We start from the raw sequence: 16977 nt of genomic DNA, 5'->3' as shown, positions 1-16977 counted from the left end.
AGGGGCTACGTAGTGTAGCATTTGCTCACATAGAGAATCTGGAGGAAGGCGCCAAAAGGTGACAGAGTACCTACCTACCTATTGTACTGTATAGCGGGCTTGTAATTTGTACGGTAAAGGTGTGGTCAAGCCGCCTGGCAGCTAACGCAGTCACGAAATACAAATTGATCTCCAGCTCCCTTTTCTCCGTTCTCATACAGCACTTTTATAGATATTAGAGCTTTATTTGAAAAAAAGGTTAAATACCAGTGTATTATCAATGTTATCTATACTACCTAGTACTTTATTGAACTATTTCTCCATATGCGTAAGACGTCTTGTGCGCTCTTTCTGTATCTTCCACTGCCTAGGTAGGTTAATACCTAGTACGAATCTAACCTTTAGGTCCCAAACGGTTGAATTCTCTAACGCTTAAACTAACCACACGCGGACAGGTTCACAATCGATAGGACCTGCCAAAATGACACCTGTGGACATGTTGAGAATTTTCTCTTCTCCTCGACAAAATTTCTTCTCATCTTACGTGCAGCATCACCTTGACGCTGCCATGCACGAAGCTCTCTAGAGAACATTGTTTTCAACGCCGATCTAAATCTCAAGACTCTATCACGTCTGAAAAATGCTCAAGTTGGCACCAACGGTAGGATTTCGTCTTTTTTTTTTTTTCTCGTGCGTGAAATCGCAGCGCATCCATGCCAGCCACTCAAACCCTCCACGAGTCTCTCTTCCTTGCGCGGCGCGTCTTGCGTTTGCGCCTAGAAGGGCTGGCGTATCGATTGCAGATGAGGTTATCTCGATAATCTCGTCTACTGCTTTGCTGCAAGACAAATGGACCTTCATAGTCCATGCCGATTTGACTTCCCTCTGGGAATGCTGCTCACCTCGGTGTGGCTCCTAGCGATCCTACATTTGCTTGCCTCTTGTGACTGAACGCGTTCGTAGAAACGTAAAAATGCATACTATCCAAGGTGCTGTATACTATCCGGAACACTGTTGCCGTGTTATCCAGATGCGGTGTCGTATTCGCTGGCTATAACGGCCAATCTTTAAAGCCGCAGGAAATGATGCACTATTTTCGTCGCCCACAGCTAAGAACCCCAAAAACCTGAAGTGCCGCCTTCCCACATCCAAATGTGGGAGCGCGTGCATGAGTATCGAAAGATACCTCTAGGAATAATCGGTTACGTCACTCCCACTCTATCCTCCGCATTAGATGCTGTGCCTTATCGCCCAATTTCTTACAGTGGTTGAGCTATGAGGTAGTACAAGTACCTCAACACCACTGTTTACATCGTCATTCTCCTCATTTGCTACATATCCTAGAGAGCATTCTTACAAGTTCCTTGACAACAACATTTCTTTTTAGCCTATCCTAATCTTTCCTATCGTCTTTTCTGTTGCTTTTTGAATAACTCAGATCAGCCATTTTGTTTCCCTGTAAACCTACTCCTCTTACCCTCTCACCATGGGCTCCGTCAAGTTTGGAGATCTCCCACTCAGCACTATTGGCCCCCTCGATTGCGCTCTCACCGGAACGGCACTTCTCAATAGCCCCATTTTCAACAAGGGATCTGCCTTTCCGCCATCGGAGCGTCGAGAGTTCAACCTCACCGGACTGCTTCCAGCAAACGAGCAGTCCCTCGAGCACCAGGTTGAGCGCGCCTATCAGCAATACCTGTCCAGAAGTGATGACCTAGCCAAAAACACGTTTCTTACCTCATTGAAGGACCAGAATGAAGTGCTGTATTTCAAGCTGCTGCTCACCCACCTCAAGGAAATGTTCAGCGTAGTTTATACTCCAACCGAGGGTGATGCCATTCAGAATTACTCTAGGCTTTTCCGTCGCCCAGAGGGTTGTTTCTTGGATATCACCCATCCCGAGAATGTGGAGCAAGATCTTGCCCTTTGGGGAACCGCAGACGATGTCGACTATATTTGCGTGACAGGTATAGTTGTCTTCTGGTCTTCGGTCTTGTTTCATACTAACTGTTGCTCTAAGACGGCGAGGAAATCCTTGGAATAGGCGACCAGGTTTGTCTTAACTCTATCATGAATGCCGAAATAAGTTCGCTTTTATTTGATTAACCTTTCTTCATCCACTAGGGCGTTGGCGGCATTCTCATATCGGGAGCAAAGCTGACTCTTGCGTCCCTCTGCGCTGGTGTTCATCCTAACCGAACTCTCCCGGTAGTCATGGACTGCGGTACAGACAATGAAGATCTACTTAACGATGAACTCTATCTCGGTCTCCATCAGCGTCGGGTAAGGGGCAAACAATATGACGATTTCGTCCAGACCTTTGTCGAAGCTGCTCGAAAGCTGTACCCGCGAGCTTACATCCATTTTGAGGACTTTGGTCTCAGGAATGGTATATTCCCCAATTCCTAGGCTTTAGCTTTACAAATACTAATTTGTAATACAGCTCGACGTCTACTAGAACTGTACCGTCCCAAGATTGCCTGCTTCAATGACGATGTCCAAGGAACAGGTTGTGTGACCCTTGCTGCCATCATGGCTGCTCTCCATGCCAGTGGGCAGAAACTCAGCGACTCTCGCATGGTCATTTTTGGTGCGGGAAGCGCTGGAGTTGGTATTGCAGATCAAGTCAGAGATGCTATTGCTGCAGAAATGAACATTAACCACGAGAAGGCTTCGCAGCAGATTTGGTAAGAGCAGTCGTCCATATTATGGATCAGTACTCCGTTATCCAGGGAAAAATACAATTTTGCTAATGCTTTACAACATAGGTTGATTGACAAGCCCGGCCTCCTAACGTCAAAAGTCGATGTCTCAGACGCCCAAAAGATGTACATCAAAGACGCCTCTGAATGGAGCGATAACACCACCCTCCTTTCAGTCGTCAAGCAGGTGAAACCCAACATTCTCATTGGAACATCTACCGTGCCCGGGGCATTTACGGAAGAGATCGTCAAGGCCATGCACGAAAACTGCCCACGCCCAATCATCTTCCCGCTCTCCAATCCGACGCGGCTTCATGAGGCAAAACCGGCCGATCTGCTCAAGTGGACCAATGGCCAGGCGCTGGTCGCAACAGGGTCTCCTTTCGATCCCGTCACTGGCCCCTGGGGTAAGGACGGGGGCGATATCACGATTGAGATTGCCGAGTGCAACAACTCGGTGGTTTTCCCTGGTATTGGACTTGGTTGCATTCTTAGCCGCGCAAAGTTGCTCACCGACCGCATGCTCGTTGCGGCAGTTCAAGGTGTCGCGGCACTCAGCCCAACACTCAAAGATCCGACAGCAACTCTCCTACCAGATGTAGAAGAAGTAAGACCCGTCAGCGTCCAAGTTGCAAAGAGCGTGATCAAGGCGGCCGTGGAGGAAGGTGTAGCGACGGAAAAGAACATCCCTTCTGACGACGGTGATCTTGAAGAGTGGATTAAGGAGCAGATGTGGAACCCAGAGTATCGCCCGCTGAGGCTCGTCAAGATGGAGGACGCGACGAGGGCGGCCAAGGGAGAGCTTGGAAAGGCCATGCCTGGACTGTAGCACAGGATGGTGAGGAGAAGGAAAACACGGGGTGCAGAACTTGGCAGCGAGTAGACATAGAAGTCGGCCGAATATTAGAGAGACTTTATAGACTGCCTATTGAATAGAGTAAATTTGGAGAATAAGAATACTGGGCGCAGGAGCGTCATGATTTTATAGGTATAATTGCATCAACTCACAGCACAAGCCCCAAAAGATATAGTAAGAATGTTTCACATATATTGTCCAGAATTATCAAAAAGCCTACGGCGGTGTATCATTTACTCGGTATCATCATCAGATTCCTCCTCCTCTTCCTCGTCATCGTCCTCCTCTTCAGCACTCGCTCTGGCGTGGTTCACACCAACTTGCATGCGTCTAGCAACATACCACTGGGCAACAATGCCAGCAGAGAGCACAAGAGACTCCTTTATCCAAGCCGCCACCCACTCCCTGGGGTCGAGCTCACCCGTCTCGACAATGCTTCGGATATCCTCATGGACGCGGTTATGCAGAGATCCAGGAACGTCGTCTCCCGACTGAGGAGTCATGGGACGAGGAGCCTCGAGCCAGCGAGCCCACTTGGCGGGAATAGGCTGGCTAGTAGTGCCGTATTCGATCTCGTGAACCGGGTCAATAATGAAAATGGCGAAGCGGAACTCTTCTTCGTTTTCCTCCTCGGCATCCTCAGACTCCTTCTCCTTTGCGGCCGCTGCAGTTCGACCGAAAAGGGCCTTGTCGTGGTCATTGACAATGGCTTGGACAGACAGGAACAAGTCCGACGTCCGAACGGAACCAGGCTCGGTGATGCCCGACCTCGCTTCTGTCTTGACGGCTTCGACGCCTCCCTTTGTGGCAAAGTACTCGGTTGCATATGACTCTGCATTGACGCGGCAAAGCTTGGTGCCTTCAACAAGGCCCTTCACCACGCCCAGCTCGCGAGCCTGGTCAACTTGTCTCCACCAAGGGCCATCGTCCCAGCCAGCGGCGTTGTCGTGAGATCGCGGGCCGCCGCTTTCGTGACCCCTCTGGACAACCTTGAGCTCACCGCCTTCCACCTGCTGCATGACGTCGGAGAAGACTTCGTAGATCAGAGGGTCAAGAGAGGGGTATCCAACCATGTCGTGGGTGATGTGAATGAGAAGGCGTTCGTGGGAGCCGATAGGGGGTGCGATGGTGTTGATAATGTTGGATAAAGTTGGTAGAGCTCGGTTGCGAAGCTCGTCGCCTTGAAGCCAGAGTGTTAGCTAGACACATTGAAGCTTGCGTCGAGGATAAAGGATGAAGCTCAAGACTTACCATAGCTCCTCAGTGTGTTGACATCAATACCGCTTCTAAGGCCCTTGACCTGTTCTGCCCACTTCTGAGCTTCTTCGTTCTGCTGAATCTGGTTGTAGGCAGCCTCGGCCTGCTTCATGACGCCGGTCGCAGTCGACAGAATGCCACCCCACCAGCCGCCTCCAGACTGCTGGGGCTGCGCCTGTTCGGCGGCCCTCTTCTCTGATTCATGGAGCTCGGAGCTCGTGGCGCTCGGAGTGAAGCTGGCCCGAAGGCTCCTGGAGCTGTCGGTGGACTTGCGCGCAGCGGCTGCCTTTTCGTCGCCGGCAGGAGGAGTAGCCGTTGAGCGTCGGGCGATGGTCTCCTTGAGACGAGGCGTGTGCGGGCGAGACGCAGGCGAGGGAGCAAGCTCGGATTCGAGGTCGGCGAGGATATCGTCGTTGCCAATGGCCTTGGCGGCAGCAGATGTCGGCTTCTTGGATGGCTTCTTGGCCTTGGATTCGTCGCCAATGCCCGAGAAGAGCTCGTCGAGATTGTCGTCGGCAGGCGCCGCCTTGGACTTTTTGGAGGCCATGGCGGGATTATAAGAAGAGCTGATGGCTGGCGATATCCGGATGCTATGACGGGAGATGTTGCTGACGTTGGTGATGCAGGTGTTTGTGATTGATTGATTGTTTGGTTGGTACTTCAGCTATGCTCTGTTTCTGGTTGGAATACGGAGTAGCGCGGTATGCAGTGGTGGGGTAGCGATTGCAGGTCGATATAAAAAGAAGCTTGGGGGATGGTCAGCAAATGTAGGCGCATTCCAGCAGCTTACATACAAGAGGTCGTATTGCACAAAGTACTGCTAAATATCAAACAACAGAGTTTGTTTGCACAGTTTGATGAGGCACGGAGAAATGTTTACGATGATTCAAGCAGCAATGGGATGGTGTTGTTGAAAGTGAGCGGAGAGTGAGCAGAGAGATGGGATCAAATGATTAAAAGCGGCCATCTGGGAACCTCAGTACCTAGGAGCGAGTTATTAGGTACGGAAAACATGTGCAAGGCAGCAGCAGATTCAGATTCAGCGGGCCTGCAGTTGGTTTAGCGCAGACTCGCCCTGTTGCAGTCAAAAGTATCTTTGGCTGTGGGTACCTGGACGAGTACGGGCACAAATCTGGATGCGTTGTGTGGTGTTGACATCTGCAGGTGGTCAAAGTACATGTGTCATTGTCACGCGGTGTGTGTTGTGACCGAGGGCGAGGTGCCGCTTTTGGTAGCGGGAATGTAGCGGTACTTGTAGCAACATGAGGCAGTTGCCTGTGAGGTATTGAGAGTTGGACAGTAAAGTGCATGTAAGTTGCCCGCCCTGCCTACAAAAATTGACAACGCATCTATGAAGGATTGAAGCGTCATATCTGGTCTAGATAATAGTCTACCACGGAGTAGTTATGTAATGCACACAGCCGCAGGATCAATCCTACAGGTCCCATTAATAGAAGGTTAGCAGTAGGCAGTACCACCAAGGTGCTCAGCTTACGCTGCGTATCAGAACACAAGCCACAGCGGGCCTTGGTCTTTGGTGATGAAGCAGCCCAGCGTTGCTACCTTAGGTGCCCATCTTGTATAAGTCGATGAAGCACTAAAACCCTCAAGCATGCCCTACGGCTACAGGCGAGAGCAGGGCCTGATGCTCGTTTGTGAGACGCGCGCCAGGCCGGAACAAGCCTAGGAAACGTCCCCAAACAAAACTGTTTACCCGCGATGAGATGGATGGAGTCCTGGAGTTCTGGGTGATGAAATAGAGAAACCTTTTGGTGAGGGGATTTAAGATTAATACGTGACATGTCGATGACTTTACTTTATAATGAGTGTAATCTGGGCCTGGAAGGGGGCGAAAATGGAACAAGATGGAATAAGGTTGCCAGAGGTATGACTCCGTAAAAGTACACGGCCCCAGCGGTGCGCTCAAGTGATACCGTACTGGTACATGTGGGTACTTGGCGAGGCTGCACGCCGCGCTGAGGCCCATTCGTACCGCGGCGGTAGAATCTGTACCTGGGCAGTACGTACCGGCGCGGGCGCCAGCCAGTGAGAATCGAGAGAACAGCCGGTGGCTTATTCGATCCACGAAGCCGAAACCCAAAGGAGAGCTGCACTGACAGCGTGGAAAAAGGCTGCCCTCAGAAATCTCTGATATCGAGCTCACTGCGGCATCATCGCAGCAGCTGGCGGCGGCTTCTATTGCGTCTTCTTATTGTGCCGGATGTGCGTCCATTGCCGCAGCTGATTGTTGATTGCTATTGTTGTTTTGCTGGCGGCGACGAAAAACCTGCTCGCTTGTGCCGGCACGTCACGTTGATCCGCCTCTCATTTTATAACAAAGCAACTCATCGCCGTCAGTTCACGAGCCCTTCATCCACCCCCTATCCTTTCATCATCTCTTTGTTGCTCGTCTTGCTGCTTGTCAGCCAATTCTCCCGCTCGTCTTGCCCGGCATCGCTGCCTCGACTCTTCGCGGATGACATCTTCCCTGCATTGCCTCTTCTCTTACACCCCTTTAACCTCACTTGTTTCCCTCACAGGCTGCAACGGCCTGGCATCATGGACCGCGCTCGCCGCGCAACAAACAACCGTCGCAAGCCCCTTGGAGTATCAGCATCTCCTCCGTCTACTTCGGACGCTTCTTTTGAGCGCCATCAGTCGTCTGCCAGTCCCATCATGGCGCATGCCACTAACACTCCCCAAGGCGCACCCCAGGGCCGGCGCGCCAACAAATCTCTTCAGCCTGCCTTCACTTTCTCAATCCCAGGACCAACCCGGCCCTCCAATCTGAGGAAAAGGTCAAAAACCATGGATGACTACGCCATGGCCGATGATGACTATGAAAATGAAAGCCCCAAAAAGGGCGGTCACAGTCTTCGCAAACGCGCGCGTGTCGACTACACCTTTGAGCAGATTGACGACGACGTTGACTTTACAAACCCCGTTTCTGCATCTGCATCCGCCTCAGCCCGCAATAAGAAGCGAAGGCCGGACAGCAGCAGCTACGACTCCGAGGATCTCTACGGCTCTGGACTCAAGAGGAGAGGCGCCTCTGTTGACGCTGACACGCCCTCCAGCCGGCGCCGCAATCCCTCCAGGAAGATGTCCGAGGCGAGGGCCTACAAGGACGACGTCGAAGACGACGAAAACGACGTCCAGGACACCGTCCATGACACCATTGAGGTCGGCGTTCTCTATTCAGACTCTGAGAAATCCGACAGCGCTCACATGGATCACTCAAATGCTTCATCCACGGACCTTTCCGTCGGCCCACAAAAATCTACACCCATCCATTCAGGCCAGGACAGCAGCTTCAGTCATGCCGGCCTCGCCGAACAGCCGCTGGAAGCTGAGCAGCGCCTGAACCACGCAGAATCTGTTGAAGAAGCCATTACTTCTGTTGCTTCCCCCGCTGAAATCACTGAATTCTCTGATATCAAGCCCGAAGGCGAGTCTCACTCTCATTCTGAGGCTGGCCGTGCGCGACTGCACTCGCCACACGACACCACGGCACCAGCCTCAAACGCTCTTGAGACTGCGGCTGAGCCACAACTCAAAATTCAACAAGCTCACGACGCCACTTCGGATACAGCTACACAAGATGGCGCTCATCCGTCTCCACCTAACAACAACAAGAATGCCGACAACAACAACAACAACTTGGAACAATCTGCTGAGAAACATGAGCAAGACTCACAGCCTCGTCAATCGCCTTCCCAGTCCTCGCCTCCACCGCCTGCATCACGCACTGCCGAGGTGACACCCGCTGAAGATACGGTATCAGTTAAGCCGCCTCTCCAACTTCCCGAAAAGGAAATTCTTCAAGACAGCCTTGAGGAGACACGGGACAGCAATATGGATGCTCAGTCCGAGTCTAAACCACAACCTCCATCACAGGAGCTGCCATATTATCCTTCGGCTGCTGCACACTTGTTTACGGTTTCTGCCCCATTGGTACAACAGCCCGAGCCCCAAGCACAGGAAACACCGAAGCAACAGTCCCCAGAGCCAGAGTCCAAGGCATCCAGTCCTCCTCCCCCTGTCGCAATTTCAGCTACAGTCGCCAGCACACCAGCATCTCCATCAACATCTACTTTCGACTCCACAATCCTAGAAGACTCTCAGGTTACAAGTGTGGACGTGAAATCTGTCGAGCTGCCGGCGCCAATACCAGAAGACGATGCTTCTGTCGCCCCAGCATTGCCAGAAATCCATGTTCAAGAGGTGCAAGTGAAGCCTGCAGCCCAGATTACATCAACGCAGCCCTCTGAGCGAGGTCCATTCAAGCCACAGCCCAAACCTGTTGGTCGCTGGGCTCACTTGACTCCTTACATTGATGGAGAGTATGTCTCATATCCTGAAAGAAAGGCACAGCAGGAAGATGAGGTGGCCACCAGCGAAGAGCAAACTGCGGATGACCGCGAGACAAATGACATGGAGCCAATGGTTGATGACAACGACGATGCAACTGGAATTGAGGCACCTACACCCGCTCTCAACACACCTTTGCGAGGCTCTCCTGCTCCCGACTCAATTGACCCAACTGCTTCCAATTCCCCAGCTGCTGGCGGAGATGACGGCGACGATGTGGATGTTTCCGAAGAGCCTACTGAGCGAAGCCGATCATTCCGCTACCGCAAGCTAAGGAATCCTGAAGAATACCTCTCCGCCATTGAGAACTATGAGGACATGTCTACAGCCGAGCTATTCGAGGTTTTGGAATCCATCAATGTTTCCCTTTTTCAATGGCAAACCGAATGGACTGGTCTCGGCAAGATTGTCGACGATTATGAGAATTCTCTTCGCAGACGCGTAGCGGACATCAAATATGAGTCTAGAACACGCAACTTCCATCAGCACGGCGTCAACTACGAGGAGCCCGAGTTTGTCGTCAAGGGATACAGATCCAAGGACAGAGAAGGCATGACCGAGACTCGCTACCTCCAGAACCAAGATAGAATCATGGCAGCCGCTTATGGATTTGAGTATGACCCTCATCCATCCAAGATTGGCCGCCAGAATCCGGAGACACAGCAAGCAGGAATCATGACCCGCGGTCGCTCACTACGCAACCAGCCAAAGCCCACAGCCAAGGCTACCGAGGCAGACGAAGTCACTGGCAAGAGACAACGCAAGCCCGTGCAGTTATTCGATCCGGCAACTCAGGACATCAGCCGCAGCTCGACTCCTGTTCCCACTGGCAGGCCTCGACGCCGCAAGACGGCTAATGGCGATAACGATGATGGTCAGTATGGTTTCGGCGCCAGCTTCAATAGCGAACCCATCCTCTCAGACGAAGAGGCTGGCGAAACAAAGAGAAGGCGCAATCGTACAACACGACCCAAGATGACTGTCCCCAGCATTGTCGAAGAGCTCGTCTCTACTCCCCTCAGCGAGGAACCCTCTGTCCGCGACACGCCAAGGTCAGGCCGTAAAGCGCGTGTTAAGCAACCCATCAAGTATGACGAAGAGTCTTTGGGTTACCAATTCGTCGAGGAAGAGCCTCAGATGGAAGAGAAGCCGCCAAGGCGTCGCCATCTCTTGACTCTCAAGATCCCCAAAGGCAAGAACATTAGCGAACCGTCTTCAGAAATTACGGATAATGGTGACTCGCGACCCTCGACTGCCGACTCGGACTCGACCTCACACACGGCCGAGTCGTCGTATTCGTTCCGCCCCAAGCGTCAGAAGCGATTCCGTGACGACGCTGAAGAGAGCGAGGAGGCCGCGCAGGGCCCTATCAAGAAGAGGAACAAGCGTACCAGCGGCGGCGCCCCACTCGGAGTCGAAGAGGATTTTGCTCCTACGGAAATGCTCGACCCAGACACGCTCGCAGGCGTCAACAATCGCAAGATTCAGAAGATCAAGGTGGTTCGAAATACACCCGCGAGCCGCAAGGGAACGCCATCGTCACTTCCCAATGGCGAGGAAGCAGAGGAGCCGCAAAAGGATTACAAGTCTATGACCAAATCCGAGAAGATGTCGGCATCCATGAAGAGTAAGTATCTAACATCATCAAAGAGAACGATATCTCTTTTTCTTGTTCTTGTTCAACTCTCTAACAATGTATTCCAGGTCGCTGGGCAAATGGCAACATGGCTGGTGCTGTCGAGAAGCGAAAGGCAACCCTCGCTGCTAAAAAGGCCGCGCAGGCAGCGGCCGAGCAGAGGGTTGGACTTATCGCTCCGAAGCCCAAGGTGAAGTCGGCCAAGAAGGAACCGGTCGAGCAGACTCCAATGCCGCCACCGTTTAATCCTCAGCAGCCGCAACAACATATGCACGGAATGGGATACCCATACCCCTCATCTTAAAAACTCCATCTAATCTAGCAGAAAGCCAAACATGTGGCTGCCTTATGAATCAACAAGGCCCGATCAAATATACAGCAGCTTGACTGTACGATCTTATTATCGCCTTTCCAATAGCAGAAAGGTTTTTTTATTTCCCGCGATGCCGATTCATGTATCATACTTGGACGACAGGAGTGTTTTGTGTATTGCCGATGAAGAAAAATTGGCAAAGACGACTTGCACGAATGAAACGGGCTCTCAACACTTTAATCAACAAAAAAAGGGGGGTGGACACAGTTTGATCATTTCAGAAAAAAAAGAGGACCACATATACGGCGGTGGGATGTTTCAACTACGACTACGATGCACTTGGACATCGGTCTCTTTTTTTTTTCTCTTGTTTTCTCTTTTTTTCCTGGATTGGCATTCGGACCAGCTTATCATGGGGCATTTGAACCCAATTGGTCCGTCCGGCGTTGGTGGCCTCCTCATAGTGACGGCTATACAGGGGGAAATGTTTTGATGTCTTTTTTTGCCTTTTTTTCGATTTGCAATTTTCCTTTTATTGCGCATTCTTCATTTTCTGTGTGTTTTTAGTTTTTTTTTTCCTCATCTTTGTTTTTGTACAAACACATTCAAAGGTATGCGAATGGTAGGGGAGGGAGGGGGGCATATTTGTGTGAGGGGGGAGAAGAGGGCGGAAGGCCTTTTTTTTTTTCGGTTTTTGCCTGTATCTATTTTTTTGAGCATCTGAATGGCTGTGGGTGCTTCTTTTTGCTCGTACGTAATAAACGCTTTTCTTTCGTGCTGTTGAATAAATAAAAGTTGTTGGTTTGATATAATTTGTATAAGTGTTGTGTGAAGTGAACTATTTTGGATGTGCTTGGTTAGAGTTGACTGGGGTGAAGTAGTGGGACTGATGTGTTGAAGAGAAAATGCACGTTAAATCATATCACCCGCAAAACAAATCATGGAGGACTAATACTGTATAATAAAATTTGAGAAGATAAACTTGAAGACGGTATTTGCCAATTTTGTAGTTCAATTGCTGCAATGCTTACATTTTCAGTAAAATCGGCGAAAGTGATGGTGCAAATTTTCTTGCAGGGTAACCGCCGGAGACATCCACGGGGACAGATTCGCTGTAGACAAAAATAGCAATACAAATTGGCTGTTCAATACTTCATCTCCTACAGAAAAGGCCATGATTCGGTATTTTACATTCCCTCTACGGTATAGTAGTGGCATTATCGTGGCATGCATCATTCACCCAGCATTAATTAAAAAGAAAGACTCGGACTTGGATATTTTTTTGTCTTTGTCCGTTTGATGCGATACCTGATATTGAATCATCCTTACACGCCGCAACCGAAATGCAAGAGCCTGCCAATCCAGCGACTTTACTTTCCCGTTTCTTTTTTCCCCCTCCCGTGCCCCAAAGAACAAAAAAATCTCAGAAAAAAGGGACAGGAGGCGGGAAAGAGATTTCCACGCTTCTATAAGATCGCATCGAGGGACTTGGTCATTTGTCTTTTTTTCATTCCTCTTCTCTTTGGTAAATAAAAAAGATCCCCTCCCTTCGTTTAACAACTTCTTTACATGACGACACCGGAGTTGCTGGCAATACGCTAGAGATGGAAATGTTAGAAAGAGTGGAAAGTTTTTTAGAAGTGGAAGAAAACTTACGGGCCACAGCTCAGCAGCCTCCTTGCCGACGGGGCCAGTGATGGCAGAGCCCTTCATCTCACCCTTGGGGTTGACGATCTGTAGTAGGCATCATGTTAGCTTCATGTCGTAGCCACGGGGGTTGTTCTGGTCTCGAATGGCAGCCTAGGCCTCGGAATCGGGGGGACCGCAATCATTCTTCGACCAGATGGGAGATAGAAAAAACGTACAACACCAGCGTTGTCCTCGAAGTACAGGAAAACACCGTCGAATCGCTTCCAGGGCTTGGACTGTCGGACAATGACGGCGGGGTGGACCTTCTTTCGCAGCTCAGGCTTTCCCTTCTTGACGGTGGCCATGACCATGTCACCGACACCACCGGCGGGCAGGCGGTTCAGGCGAGCACCGATACCCTTGACGGAGATGATGTACAGGTTACGGGCACCAGAGTTGTCGGCGCAGTTCATGACGGCACCGACGGGGAGACCGAGGGTCATCTTGAGCTTGCCACCAGGGGCACCACGACTGCACGCGCACGCTTGGTCAGTCCACAAGTTCTCTTGATACGTTTGTTGTGTTCAATCCTCCTCTCTCGTCTTGTTCAATTTCTCGACTGAGAATCATGAAAACTGGTGCCGGCGAGCATAATCCCGAATTCCCTTCCCTCCTAAAAAATCTCGAACTGGTTTGCGGGTTGCGTTTCGAATCTTCTGACGTAAAAATCGATTTCACGAAGAAATTCGAGCAGATTGATTCGGTGATGCTGCAGAGCCCCAAATTGTCGGTCTCGAATGTGTGTCCCTCGGTGGGAAATTCCATCGTCCTCCTCTTGCCCGGCTTTTGCTCCTCCAGTGTTTCATTCATCTCGTCGAGAAAACGAAGAGAGGACAGATACGAAAAAACTTCCTGCTAGAAAATTAAAGCGACTTACGATTGCTTGGCCATTGTGTCTGAAGGGTTGGGGGCGTTAGAGTCGTGAGAAACGTGCCAAAGTCGCGGATTGCCGTCGTGAAGCTGAAGCTTTTCAGGGCAAATTTTCCTTATGCGATCTGTGGGGGTGGAAAACCCTACGAGAAGCGAATGTGTGGGCGCACGTGCAGATAAGGCTTATCGAGCTGGCGCCGAAAATGGCGGCCAGTGATTCGAGCTTGGGGTGGGTTTTGGGGCTAAAGAAACCGCACGGCCCCACTAATTCTTTTGCTTCTGCAATTTCATATTTGGGCATCACGGGCAGTTTGTCGGTATTCACATGCAGCGATGAGTGTGTCGATTGACGGAAATACTCATGGCTTTCTTGACATTTTCTCGTGATTTTCATCAATTCTACTTTGAAATGCCAACTACAGAAATTGGAGCCATGAGCCATGAAAGAGGAATATAATATACACGAGTGGCTATGGCTACTAAGAAGGTACACTGACACCATGAGTGAGTAGCACGGACGTCTGGGATCACAGGCCGTAAAAAAACGCGGACATTCTTTTTTCATCGTAACTCGCATAAAGGGAAAACTAAAAGCAAGAGAAGAGATTCAGAGAACCCAAATCAGTCCAACACCACCTCGAGTATCATTTCTCACTCGTCCTTCTCAGGTGTGGCCACCTCGTTTGCATCGCCATGGCTGATGTTCTCCCACGAATGGGTCGTCCCGGCATCCGAGACTGGCGAATCGTCTGCTGCAACTGTCTTTGGCGTCTTGGCCACATCGGTATTGATCTTATCCATGTTGCTGCCGTCGTGTCCCTGGCTTATCGAGACAAGTCTGTATGAGAGGTCACTCTCTTCCTCTTTGAGGTATGATGTCACCGCAGGGCTGCTGACACATCAACATGAGGCTTTGTTCGAATTGCGACCACCTACTTACGGCAACTCTCCTGCTTTCTCATCAGCCATGTTGAATAAGGCCTTTGTTGGTCTAGGTGTTGAATTGAACGAATACTTTGCAGGTGAAAACACCGAGGAATTTGGGTTATTGAAGACCAGAAAGCCGCAACATTCACGCCGGGGCAGCCGCATCTTCTTAAACCCCCTCTGTTTCCCTTACATCCATCAGCTCATGGCCGTCTGTCGGCCAGAGGACATGCGGTCTGGCATCCCCATTGCCGTCCCAACCATCATTCTTCATCAGGCTCGGGCCACGACGACCTAGTGTCTGGGAGAATCGCCAATGATACAGCACCACATCTCAGTTTGCGGCTCTGCGAGGACACCACAAGCAGGCTCAGTGACCTTCCCGACTTCACAAAGGCACGTGGTCGTCTCTCAATCCAACAGAGTTGAGGCACAACTTCTGCAATCTGTAAATTAATTGTCTGCATGGCCAATGGGTGAGATGTCTTGGCCTGCGAGTCTGTTGTCGATACTCTGCTTCTGCATGGTGGTGTGCAACATGAGGTCATCTCGACAGTACGCTAGGTGCTCGACACTCGTCCAGCATAGCTCACTCACGGATCCCATCCTCTATTGGTGGACAAGGTTTATCACTGTCTGCACTTCAAGCCACGGCAACGCACTCGAACTGACCGTAAGACGTATGCAACCATACTTTGCATACAGTATGGTGCGCGGTAAGCGCCCAATATCCACTGCGTTGCGTTGCAGCAACTGCACATATGCCTGACCTCGCCTATATCCGTCGAGCGTCGATGCAAACCGGACTTCAATCGCTCACGTACCTGATTCAATCTGGAAATATGATAGAAAAAAAATTGGCGGCAACAAGTGGAAACAAGTTCCCGCCTAGCGGCTACTGTAGGTAATAGGCGAGTTTCTCTGCGTTCGCAATGTTTTCTCCCATGTTAGTGCCGGCGGGATGGGACGCAGCCCAACGTCAATCGGCCAAGTGGCCACTAATTGGACCCAATGGGGGCCAGTGTTGGATGCAACGAGGCCAATCCATCCATCCATTCCCCCGGGCTGAGGCGGTGATGCTCGCAATACACACTGCAACCGGTCAACCAGCTGCTGCAAGCCTGAGCGGCTCTGGCTCCGTCCATTTATATCGATGCTGCTTGATTCGCCATCCCCCACACCACGTGCGGGGTGATTGCTGGGCGACAGAGGTGGGTCTCGTCGTATGTACAGATTATTGAAGACATTGGACCCGGTGCCCTGGGCTCAGAACCCAGCCGAAGTGCTGGCATTTTCTGTGCTGCAGGGAGAAGTTGTCGCATCAATTGATTCGAGCAAGCAGCATTTCTGTACGACGTTGGGCACTCAATATCTAGGTCGGATGAAGACATGAGCCGAACTAACATTGGAGTGGAACGGGCGCCGCCAACAGCCTACGAGTTACCGCAAAAAGGTATAAAGGGCTTCCGCTGAGATCATAGACGTAGGTGGTACCAAAAAGTAGCGAAAACGTTGCAGCCACACGGAAATATACTACGGATATACCTTGGAAGCTCCATATTATTTACAGCCCGTATCTGCCGGCTATCTGGGTTCCTGGCAGACCGAAGAGAACGCCGGGATGAGTTCGATTCACAGCAAAAGTAGTAGTTGTCATACTGCACAGTAAGCGTGTGCGACCATAAACAGATTAGGTATCTAAAGTCCGAAGGATCGAGTTTTCTATCTCTTGGCCGCAGCGCCAACCGTTTTGGATCCATGGATACTATTCCACGGACCTGCTCCGGTGCAAGACCGTGAGTACGGCCGGCGCCGAGGGGGGCCGGATTACAAAGTGGTAAAACAAAAAAACGTCTGCCAACACCTATTTTAAACAATTCTTTGGTGTGTCCACAGTTCTAGAACGGATCCTGTGGGGGCTGATTTGCGGGAACTGCTCCTCATGTTGCATAGATAGGTACAGGTACTATCGGCATCTCTTTCCAAAGATGCAGAATTTTCAGCGATGCCCTTTTTCTTTGTCTTCATGTCCACCTTTAGTACCCATCCATAGAATCAGTCAATGGCCAGGAAGAGTCGCCAAGCCAGGCGAGAATAGTAGTCCTATGGATCTCCGTGCCCGGGAACAGCGTAAGACGACACCTGCCTACCCTGGCAATTGTTAGTCCCTATTTCCAGGCTTACATGCTCGTGCTTTGTCACACTGCTGACAGGCACATGCCAAAGTACCTGTACCCAGGCTGTGGCGGTGCAGGCTACTGTGCCGTCACAGGCGTTTATCCGGCGGAACACCAGGCGCACATACAGTGGCTTCGATACGCTGTGTGCCCTATGCATGCCAACGTTCCAGCTGGAGTCGAGGTGAAAGGCTCACGGA

General features: G+C 50.9%; 6 protein-coding genes across 6 annotated transcripts; 3 read left to right on the top strand and 3 right to left on the bottom strand.

Annotated features, from left to right (window-relative positions):
* Positions 1-1285: 1285 nt before the first annotated feature.
* M431DRAFT_140431 (hypothetical protein) lies at positions 1286-3689 on the top strand. The gene is made up of 5 exons (XM_024912610.1): positions 1286-1946; positions 2000-2031; positions 2104-2368; positions 2423-2666; positions 2748-3689. Exons 1-5 carry the CDS (start codon positions 1466-1468, stop codon positions 3508-3510), a joined length of 1785 nt encoding a protein of 594 aa, XP_024775038.1. The 5' UTR covers positions 1286-1465; the 3' UTR covers positions 3511-3689.
* An 81-nt stretch (positions 3690-3770) lies between these two features.
* M431DRAFT_4377 (hypothetical protein) lies at positions 3771-5341 on the bottom strand (the record flags this gene model as incomplete). Its single annotated transcript, XM_024915160.1, has 2 exons — positions 3771-4717; positions 4789-5341. The coding sequence occupies 2 exons, from the start codon at positions 5339-5341 to the stop codon at positions 3771-3773; spliced, it is 1500 nt and encodes a 499-aa protein (XP_024775037.1).
* A 2012-nt stretch (positions 5342-7353) lies between these two features.
* On the top strand, positions 7354-11105 carry M431DRAFT_83130 (hypothetical protein; the record flags this gene model as incomplete). The annotated part of the gene is made up of 2 exons (XM_024923273.1): positions 7354-10792; positions 10870-11105. 2 exons carry the CDS (start codon positions 7354-7356, stop codon positions 11103-11105), a joined length of 3675 nt encoding a protein of 1224 aa, XP_024775036.1.
* Positions 11106-12383: 1278 nt separating this feature from the next.
* On the bottom strand, positions 12384-13795 carry M431DRAFT_507028 (hypothetical protein). Its single transcript, XM_024918909.1, has 4 exons — positions 13681-13795; positions 12980-13274; positions 12771-12848; positions 12384-12712 (listed from the first exon to the last, which is right to left on the bottom strand). The coding sequence occupies exons 1-4, from the start codon at positions 13692-13694 to the stop codon at positions 12680-12682; spliced, it is 420 nt and encodes a 139-aa protein (XP_024775035.1). The 5' UTR covers positions 13695-13795; the 3' UTR covers positions 12384-12679.
* A 529-nt stretch (positions 13796-14324) lies between these two features.
* On the bottom strand, positions 14325-14642 carry M431DRAFT_493798 (hypothetical protein; the record flags this gene model as incomplete). Its single annotated transcript, XM_024917158.1, has 2 exons — positions 14325-14562; positions 14614-14642. The coding sequence occupies 2 exons, from the start codon at positions 14640-14642 to the stop codon at positions 14325-14327; spliced, it is 267 nt and encodes an 88-aa protein (XP_024775034.1).
* Positions 14643-14947: 305 nt separating this feature from the next.
* On the top strand, positions 14948-15415 carry M431DRAFT_507026 (hypothetical protein). The gene has a single exon (XM_024918908.1). The coding sequence runs from the start codon at positions 15073-15075 to the stop codon at positions 15367-15369; it is 297 nt and encodes a 98-aa protein (XP_024775033.1). The 5' UTR covers positions 14948-15072; the 3' UTR covers positions 15370-15415.
* The last annotated feature ends 1562 nt before the right edge of the window (positions 15416-16977 follow it).

Source organism: Trichoderma harzianum (assembly GCF_003025095.1).
Source record: "Trichoderma harzianum CBS 226.95 unplaced genomic scaffold M431scaffold_5, whole genome shotgun sequence".
Classification (NCBI taxonomy): domain Eukaryota; kingdom Fungi; phylum Ascomycota; class Sordariomycetes; order Hypocreales; family Hypocreaceae; genus Trichoderma; species Trichoderma harzianum.
This window is presented reverse-complemented; position numbering and strand designations above follow the sequence as displayed.

Excerpts from the sequence above, each read along its gene's own strand:
- M431DRAFT_140431 (XM_024912610.1), top strand. The coding sequence starts at position 1,466 with ATGGGCTCCGTCAAGTTTGGAGATCTCCCACTCAGCACTATTGGCCCC. Across the intron at positions 2,369-2,422 it reads GGACTTTGGTCTCAGGAATG|CTCGACGTCTACTAGAACTG; the intron begins GTATATTCCCCA and ends TTTGTAATACAG. Across the intron at positions 2,667-2,747 it reads AAGGCTTCGCAGCAGATTTG|GTTGATTGACAAGCCCGGCC; the intron begins GTAAGAGCAGTC and ends TTTACAACATAG.
- M431DRAFT_507028 (XM_024918909.1), bottom strand. Across the intron at positions 12,849-12,979 it reads TCGAGGACAACGCTGGTGTT|ATCGTCAACCCCAAGGGTGA; the intron begins GTACGTTTTTTC and ends TGCCTACTACAG. Across the intron at positions 12,713-12,770 it reads AGGCTGCTGAGCTGTGGCCC|CGTATTGCCAGCAACTCCGG; the intron begins GTAAGTTTTCTT and ends TTCCATCTCTAG.
- M431DRAFT_507026 (XM_024918908.1), top strand. The coding sequence starts at position 15,073 with ATGGGTGAGATGTCTTGGCCTGCGAGTCTGTTGTCGATACTCTGCTTC.